Source organism: Harpegnathos saltator, unplaced genomic scaffold (genome assembly GCF_003227715.2).
Source record: "Harpegnathos saltator strain DR-91 unplaced genomic scaffold, Hsal_v8.6 scaffold220, whole genome shotgun sequence".
In the NCBI taxonomy this organism is placed as follows: Eukaryota; Metazoa; Arthropoda; class Insecta; order Hymenoptera; family Formicidae; genus Harpegnathos; species Harpegnathos saltator.
The window spans coordinates 301,645-311,342 of record NW_020230007.1 but is presented as its reverse complement, the minus strand read 5'-3'; the positions used below and the strand labels follow the sequence as shown (position 1 = coordinate 311,342).

Sequence of the window (9,698 nt, the reverse complement as noted above, 5' to 3'; positions counted from 1 at the left end):
TTTTGATGGAAACGTCATATGCAGCCGGCATGAAGAACCCAGGCTTTCTTGCTACTCGCGAGGAAATGGGCATGCACGAATGTGCCGCGCCATTGACCGATTGTTGAAATTAGATCCTTACTCGCCGCGTTGCATCTATTAAAGCCGCAGCTTCATATCTTTACAACGTTCTAACGACATGGGTCACGGTCGAAATGTGCACATTTTCACGTACGATGTATCGCTACGAATGTCTGTCTTCGAAGAATGTCGAATATTCGCATCTCCTCGCAATTCCCTCACCCGTCTCACGTCTCAGATATCGCAACGTGAGCGTCTGGAGTGGAGCGTCGCAGAAATGTCCGAGAGACTCCTCCGAAGTATTTCGTCGAAATTCGATGATCCCAAAAAGCAAAAGTTGTTGACAGAATGAGAGAAACGGCCCAAATCTCTCGGAGCGCTCTATCCACCCGATAGCTGCCGGGCATTTCGGAAATCAAAGGGAGGGAAAGTCACGCAAATGCTTCAGTCATTTTCGCAGTGGTCCGACCCAAAATATGTTCTCAAATGAATTCGTCGTGGGACGTCGAGGACAAGGCGTGTCGCTGTCGTTGCGATTTTACAAAGCAAAAAAAACAGAAACAGGTCGAACATAAAGAGCGATCGACTGAAAGTCGATCATTCGGGAGAAGATGAAAGAAGAAGAAAAATAGGAAACAAAAGATCCGATGAAAGAGGAAAGCCTCCGAAGACGTCAGCTTAGGGATGTCGATTCTTTTTCAAACAGATCGATTTAAAGATCGATTCGAATCACGAAGAAAAAAATCGATCTTTAAAAAATCGGTTTGTAAAGAATTGATTTCAGAAGAACGATCTGAATCGGTACGCGGGTAAAGTGAACCACTCATTAAATTGTACTATCTGTCAAATTTCTACACTCTAAAGTAGATCTCGTGCAATTCATATAAAGTTTAACCCTTTCACTGCGGCGCGATCTCGGAGTAATCCATTAGTAGGGACGGCGCGTTATTCGCACGTCAGTCGCTGCGCTGCGCAGACCAGTGACTGATGACCAAAATAGTACCCGGAGATTTGATACCATTCTTAGGATTTAAAAAATAATAATTGCAAATAAATTAAAAATATCCATTTCTTATTTATTTTAAGTAGCTTTTTGAGCTATTTTGTGTGTTTAAGGTGTTATAGTACAAAAATGCAGAGGGCGTATATTTACGCCTTTCGTATATATTGATGGACTTGTGAGGACGTACATATACGCCTTTCGTAGTCAAAGGGTTAATATGAATTGAAGAAATTGAACAGATGGTACGCTTTTGGTTGTGTTGTGTATGGCCACAACAAGATAGAAAAAGATCTTTAAATCTTTATGCTAAGAATTTAATTAGTTTGATACATTAACATCAATCAAGGGTTTTTAAACGTCATTAAATAAGAAATCACGTTTATTATTATATGCATATACATACGTATATAATATATACTATTATATGGAGTGGCTGTGATTGGTTCGCGCGTTCCGCTGAAAATTTTCGCCCATGGGCCGCCCGTCGGCCTAAAGGCAACGTAATGTGCATCGCCATCAGCCATTAAGTGTATTCAAATATTACAACTAAAAGGAATTAAAATAAGAAACTATATTACTAGTAGAAACTGAAAAAATCGTGTTGGCGATTTTCAGAATTTACAGATCGATCCTTTACAGATCCTCGAATCGATTCAGTTCCAGAAAGTCGATTTGAAATCGCTCTTTCAGGCTCCGATTAACCGATCCTCGATTAAATCGATTTAAAATCGGCATCCCTACGTCAGCTATTAATGACGCTCGCACGTACGCGTAATGTGGTGACGGTTCCAGCGGGCCACGACCGCCGCAGGAGCGCGTGCGCTGCCTCCTCCGGTACGCTGGGGGTTGTTTGAGGCGCGAACTCTCTCGGTGGTAGTCGACGGGCAGCCTCCCCGGCAGGCAGCATCGCCGTGCGCTCAACACCGTGCGAGCTCGACACCGTCGTGCGCCTCCGCCGAGAAGTGACTGAAACTCAAAGCGTCCACTCGCAGCCTCGTGTGATTCGAGGCCTGCTCCAGCTCCACCTTGACCTCGCCGATTGCTCCAAGCGTCAACTCGGCTCGGATAGCGCACGGCACGACCGTGAGAGAGGCGATACCCGTTATCAGCGAAGCTGACTCGTTCCGTGTCTCGGGCAGCTCTCGCCGACTCAATCGCGGGCCGACTGTCGGCGAGATCATGAATGGCGCGAAAACGGCACCGATGAATGGTGTTGTACCCGATAGCGTTGGCTGGATAACAACCCGCGGCGCCGTCGTCGAGGATTAGGCGAGGATCCTGATCCCCTTCGCCTAGCGGGTGTCTGACGCCCAGCGGAGCCGCGGCGCGACGCCGGGAAGACGCGAGGATGTCGCTCGTGGTTATCCTGAAGAATTTTCAGGGACTCAAGTGCAAGGGCGAGAAGGTCGCGAGGATCGAATTTCGAGGTAATGTCAAAGTTCGCGTTTATTAATCCGCGGACGTGTGCGGGCGAAATGGAATTGCGAGTGAGCGAGCGAGCGCAACATACGCACGCGCTCCGGGCGATTTCGCGTGCGTCGCGTAATTTCGCGTCCAGCCTCGATATTCGCTTCGCTGTCAAGAGATCGAATAAAATAAAATAAATCTCGCTTTTTCCATCGAGAAATGGGTAAGTAGATAAATAGATAAATCACTGAAGCGAACGGGGCGAAATAGAAAGCGGACCGAGGCAAGTAGAATGAAAAGGACGAAGCGTACACACAGAATATAATATACGTCGGCGTATCTGAAAAATCCAGCGGATCGCGTCCTCTGGCCGAGGAGGTCGGAGGAGGCGCGAGTGAATTCCCTCTCGCGGAAATAAAATGGGGGAACCATCGAAGCCTCAGATATAGGGCGGAGATAACGGACCGCTGGTATCCAACTCCGCGCAACAATTGTGCCGTTTCGGCGTATTATTAATGTTTCACACTTGTCGGCTTTTATCGGCTAAATATCTCTCCCCCCCTCCCCCCGTCCCCATCTTTCTCAATATCGGCTTATTGCTGCGAATCGAGTTATAATACACCACGTGCGTCTCAGCTGCGTCGTTCGTCCACGTCCGATGTATCGCATGCCTGACCAATGATCCTCTCGTGAATTTCCCAGGACGCGAGAGCACGTGTGTGTGTGTGTGTGTGTGTGTGTGTGTGACTGAAAGTGTGTAAACGTTTGCCTTACGGATGTGCATAACGACCCTTCGGGGTTGATTCGCCAATGTTCGGACTAACCGATTGTAGATGCACATAATGTTGCATACCAATGACCGGCCGATACGCGATGGCTCTCCGTTAATCGGCACATCGGCCAATTAACGATCGACCGTGGGAGCGGCGCGTAAAATTTCGCGAATTCACCGAGGTGTCCAAATGCGCGTTTACCGCGCTCATCGCTTTTTGTTTGCTCAGACATGTTGCGCGCTTCGTTTCCAATCCCATCTCGCCGCGTTCAGAGGGGAGGGATGCGCGCGCCCTACTATCGCGAATAAAATTCACATCCGCGCTCGTTATCGATAAAAAAGCAGAAAGAGAGACGAGTGAGAGGAACAAGCGAGCGATTTTCATTTCGTTAGAAATAATTATCGAAATAATCAGAAGCACAATGCGGTACGTTGCGTCAAGTAAATTACACCGCCAGCGTTTCGCCGTGTTTATTTATCGCTTCAAGTGTATACTCAGCGTATGTATCGCGACACGATTAATTGTATCGCGCAGACTGAATCGGCCGAACACTCGAAATATCCATCGCGGTTACGTGAATTACGCCGAAGCGGCGGTCGCAGGGTGAGAGGACACCCGAAATTTTACGCGTCTTCCGCTCGACGAGAGAGAGATTCAGAGCCTTCAGAAGGCGTTTCAATTTGTTTCTCAATGTTATCTCAGTGCTGCTGTTTCGCAGCGGTTATTGTGTGCGGTCGCCTCAATGTGTGCGTGAATACCAAAGAGAATTTAGACGCGAATAGCGAGACGCATGCCCGGGAGCCTAAGTGCTATAGAGAGTAACGTTTCATTTAATCATATCTGCCCCAGTTCAGGCATAAAGGTTCATGCTGAACCCGGGAGAGCCTCTTTAACGACGGCTCCTCGGTGAACGTCGGTATTTGTCGACGTAAAAAGTGGGTGGGGAATATACGTGTGTGTGTGTATGTGTGTGTGTGCGTATAATATCGAGAGTGGGAGGGAAAGAAGGGAAGTCGTCGAACACTTTGCGATTATTTAGAGGGACAAGGAATTACGGGCGTTGCGCCGCGACAAGGTCACCGTCCGCCTCTGGCGCCTAATTCGCTTAATACACCGTGTATTCTTTGCAAAACAATAACGTCGGCTTACCCGGATTACCAATGGCCATTAGGATTACTCGAATATATCGGAGGACGAGTCGGCCATAGTAATCGCCGTGGACGCGGGACGCAAATAGCGCCGTATTGTGCGACGCTATCGCGCGTGCCGAGGAAATTAGAACGCGATGAATGCGAGACTCTCCGAGACGCTCGGGCGGGACATCTTGGTGTATCCGGGCCCGATATTCATCTTGCATTTCCGAGAAACCGGTGACGGGATATGCTATCTCTTTTCTCCGGAATAATCACGGCGAGGCTCACCGGCGCGCGACCCCCTCATCAGTGGGGTGCATCAGCACGCACGATGATCGAGCTTGCTTGTAACGCTGTTACCGGCTTGGTAATGACGTTTCGTTCCTCGTCAGTGACGGTAACGGTAACGCGATTCGACATTCGACGAAAATAAACGAGGGCGGCGAGTGAGAGTCGACCGCAAGGTCGACAGGCGAGATAACTGAGAGTTCACGAAGGGGCGGGAGTGTAGAGCCGCGATTACATTTCCCGCGGCGATAACGGCGAATCGTTATTTTTACCGTTATTTCGCCCGTTATGTAGAATCACGCGTATGCGGGCTGAGCCCGCAGCGGGTCGTAAGAGGGGCTCTTGAAAACTTGGCGAATGAAGCGGCGGGAATAGCGGCGAGTAACGGCCGCGGTAACGAGTTATCCTTCACAATGAATAATGATAACGCTAACGAGTTACATCTGCAGAGAGTAAACTTTCTCGAGGCTGACGACGATATAACGCCTTTTAATCATATTACGCAATACTTTTATCATGCGATATATCGCGCGCGCTTCAGATACGTAATAAACGTTCCGCTGCGACAATAAGTCGCGCAGACAGAGCGGCCGGCACCGTTAATGATCAAAGCGCTCGTTCACACGTTCAGCGTCCGATGCGTGCTGATCGCAGGATTGCCTTTGATCAAATCCGCCGGCTGCATCAAATCGATGCCGTGCCGTATGAAACATGTTGCTTTAGCCATTCGTTAGTATCGCGATATTACACGTTGTGTCGCGCGTTCTAATGAATTATATGCGACGAACATATCGAGTTCACACAGTCAAATAGATTCGAGCACGAAATCGACGAACAGACACACAGGGGTGGGGGGAGGGGGAGGGAGAGGGATGATTTTTCCTTTGATAATCACGTCGCACGATCGCGGCAATGACAGACACGGCATGAGGCACGGCGCGTCTCAAGTTCATTTCATACATCGGTCGCAGTCGACCGCTTCAGACGTTTCGCATTTTCTGCTCTCTCGTAATCGCGGAATAACCGGCTCTCGCGCAATTTTACCGGCAATTTTTCCGTCAACGAACGCGCACTGCCATGTGCATACGTGGCTCGCGCATATGTATGTGGTGAAGTAATTAATTCGTGGCCGATCGTACCGCGGCGCGTAACGAGCGCCGCGAAATTGTGTGCGTTTTTAACCGCCCCGCTCCTTCCCCCTTCCTCAGTCCACTTTTCACATGTCGCCACTAATTAATAATAATTATTCGTCCCGTCGAGAATATCCGCAAATACGTCAGCGCCGAGCGGTGCCCTAAATGCAGAAAATTTGCATTTCCCATCGTAGCGTAGTTAACGACAATAGCGCGCGCGACTGCGATAGCGCAACTTTCTGTATTGTGCAGCTGTAACTGCACCACGCGATCATTAGGGAACAATTCGGTGCGGTGCAATTGTGGATATACATACCACCCACGCACGTAGAATAAAAGTACCAGTGACCAGATACCAGGGTTGGGAAGTAACGCGTTACTTGTAACGCCGTTCGTAACTGGTATCGTTACTTTTTTGAGTAACGATTAGGTAACGTCGTTACTTTTTGGTGTCAGTAACGAAAAAGTAACGGCGATACATTTTTTTTGTAACGAGTAACAAAACGTCCGTTACTTTAATCGTTACTTTTTAATTTTTATAAAATTAAACTTAATTTAAGTTAACTTAATTAAACTTAATTAAACTTAACTTAACTTAATATATTTAATTTCTATGCATTTTTTGTTTTATGCTGGATTTAATGAGAACCAATAAAGATGGACTCACATATTGTCATCCATTGACCGTAGCTATACAGAAAGGTTTAAAAGAAAGGTAAGTTGGTGTAATTTGGTTAATACATATGTCCATCAAACAACATTCATCTGATCAAAAAGAAAAATCAATATGTTCATATTTAATTTTATTGATTTAACTTTAGGTTTTGTACTACATTCGAAAACGAAGAATTGATAATTGCCAGCTGTTTGCATCCCAAATTGAGTTGGTTAGCTGGAGATAATAAGTGAAAACTTGCGCAAACGAATTTAGAAGATTTATAAGGAATTCCTTCAATTAAAAATTTTTTGATGTCTGATAAGCACAATAATAACGATGACTTTTTTAATTTTAAATAGCAAACATCAAATGAGAAATCTGCCTATGATGAATGGCAAAGATTTTTAAAGTCAACAGGCACTAATGTCCAAATATTAAATTCATATCCACTAATTAAGAAACTTTTCATTAAGTACAACACTTAATAACATAAAATAATAAAAATATTTAAATATATATATATATATATATATTTCTAATCGTCTTATGTCCGATTTATATCTTATCTTAGCACCTTTCTTATAATCCTGGATTTACAACAAAAAATAGTAACGGAAAGTAACGAAATAAAATATCGTTACTTTCAAGTAACGGTAACGCGTTATTTTTTAAGATCAGTAACGAGTAACGGTAACGAGTTACTTTTTACCGAAAGTAATGGTAACGGTAACGAGTTACTTTTAAAAAATAACTTTCCCAACCTTGCCAGATACATGACTGACTCTGAAATTCTCTTGCTGCTTTGACCTTTGAGTATAAATTTTTAATCTTCCTTCACTCATTCTTAATTCGCAAAAACTCGCGCTTGGCCTGTGAGATTGGTTTTTATGGCGAAGTGTGGTAAAAAAATTTATTTTCGCTTCCTGGTTGAATATTCGACTACGATAACGTTGTCGAAGAAACAACGATTTCGTGTCGGCTGAGAGACCGATACGCGATTCAGGAAAGGTTGAACTTTCAACATGAAGTACATATATATATTTTTACGTCGAAAATTTGAATATTCGTGTTTAAAGACCAAAGTAATGAAAATGTTTAAAGTTTTAGGTACCGATCTTGTCATCGGTGCTTTTACCTTTTATAAATACCTTACACACACACAAACACGCGCACACACATACACACACAAACAACACGGACATACATCAGACACATTTTGCGAAATTTATCGTAAATCTGTGTAACAGTCATCGCATGAAACTTGATTTCGAAAGTGAACGATTTCGAGAGTTGAATGTTCGCACGGATGAAATGTTCAGTATTCAGCACTGAATGACAATTTATAGATAGAATTCTTTCGACGGAGAATTGATAACAACGCTCGTAAGTTATGCAAGCAAAATGCAATATTCATGTATTTCTCTTCCGCAGCCCAACCGTTCTCGACTGTTATTTTCCTTTTTTTTTCGCGGAAGTTATTCAGCTATTACGCCGCGCCTACGACATGAGCGAGTTTTGCAGCTGGTGAGAAATGTTTTCGAGCATTATGTGCTCACTCGAATCACTTTTTTATCGTCAGCGTATTTTTCCGTGAAACCGTCAAGGTTGGTGACAGGAATAAACTTATAATAATCGCGGCGCGTGGAAGAACTGCATGTTCTCTAATCGCAGCTATTTATGCACACGGTGTACTGAAACTCGCGGCTCTAATCATAGCAAAAGATTCCGTCAGAGCAACATGGAGGCAATTTGTTCGCGAAAATCTCATAGGAGTTCATTATTTATGACGACTCTTCAACACAACGTACTCAGGTTGTTAAACTACACGTTGTTGTTGGACTTTTGCCGAAATTAAGTGCAATTGACTGAAGAGAATAATTCTGCTAATCACACTCAGTCGACTGAAGTTTTATGCGCAAAGAGCTCCGCTTTTGCGATCGCTTGTGTCTTGGAAAGCTGTTGACGTTTGCGCCGAGGAAAAATTAACTTCAAATTACTCCGAAAAGCCCTCGGTAAAATTAAGGTCGCGAGGTCCGAGTCACCATGTGCATACTGTAGGCACCCGAGTAGTGCGACGTCGATTTGCATGTATATAATCAACATTAGCATCACGTGGGAATTATTCCACATTAACCCTTTAACTGCTGAGACATTAAATGACCCTCTTTGCTGAGTTATTTTTACAATTATAAAATATTTTATAATGATAACAGATGGCACTATATGCCCGCTCAATTCAAATGCTTTTTACAAACTAAATTAAATGAGTATTACACATTGAAAGTCCAAATCGAGTTATCTCGACCGTAGCAGTTAAAGGGTTAATCATTGTGCCTTTTGTCATTGTTTTACCGGAGCTACAAGTAAGTGGACGATTACCGGCAAATTGAGCTCGACTGAGCCAGATATTCGATTGAGATAATTGCGAGACAATCGACGTCGTTACATTCGGTAGCATTGCTTGTGCAACGGCACATTAATCACATTATTAGTTCGCGGTAATTATTTACGCATTTGACGTAGTACAGCCATATTCGGATATATGCACGTATCATCAATATCAATAATCAACACGCCTGATTTCCCTCGGTAACCACAAGTTTCGTAAAACATCGTGCGCACCAGCGGCACCGGCCGATGTGCTTTCCTCGCCTCTCCGAGGCATTTTCCACGTCGGGAATTTCACCGGAGCGCTTCTCTCGCATCCAGCGCGCGAGTGAAGCTTCGAAATTTCGCGAATAAACGCGACTGAACTGGCGGGCGTGCCGTGAAACGCCATTTTTATGCGGCTCACGAGTACGCGAGCGCGCGACGTTTCTTATATGCCTTCGCTCAGGAAAACCGTCACTCGCGGCTTTCCGTGTTCACATTGAAAAACGTCGACATTGATGAAAGAAGTTACGAAGGATCGGTGGCGCTGCAGGACTGGGGGGGGAGGGCGAGTGCCGTTGATAGACGTCATCGCGCGTTAACGAGTCGCTGCACGTGGCCGGCTGACCATAAAACACTTTATCTACTTGCTCGGTGGAAAGGCTCGGCTTTCTATCAGTGGCTTTCTTGCCAACCGGCCGGCCCGCCGATAACAATTTCGTTATCTCGCGGTTTAGCTGCGGCCGCACGCGCCCACCCGTGCACGCACACAGACGCAGCCATGCGAACGGGAAACGTTATCAGGCCAAGGTGCCTGTTGGTTTTTCGTGTTCGATAAACACGTCGTGCGGATTTTCGCGGCGGGTAAATAAA

General features: G+C 45.3%; 1 protein-coding gene across 3 annotated transcripts in view; it reads left to right on the top strand.

Moving 5' to 3' along the window:
* Nucleotides 1-1,919: 1,919 nt before the first annotated feature.
* Nucleotides 1,920-9,698, top strand: part of LOC105184228 (otoferlin) — a 43,753-nt gene continuing 35,974 nt past the window's right edge. For all 3 annotated transcript variants that reach the window (XM_025298475.1, XM_019841925.2, XM_025298476.1), the window contains exon 1: nt 1,920-2,490. In XM_025298475.1, coding sequence (XP_025154260.1) covers nt 2,412-2,490 — 79 coding nt within the window. In that variant the 5' untranslated portion in view covers nt 1,920-2,411. The remainder of the gene's footprint in view (nt 2,491-9,698) is intronic.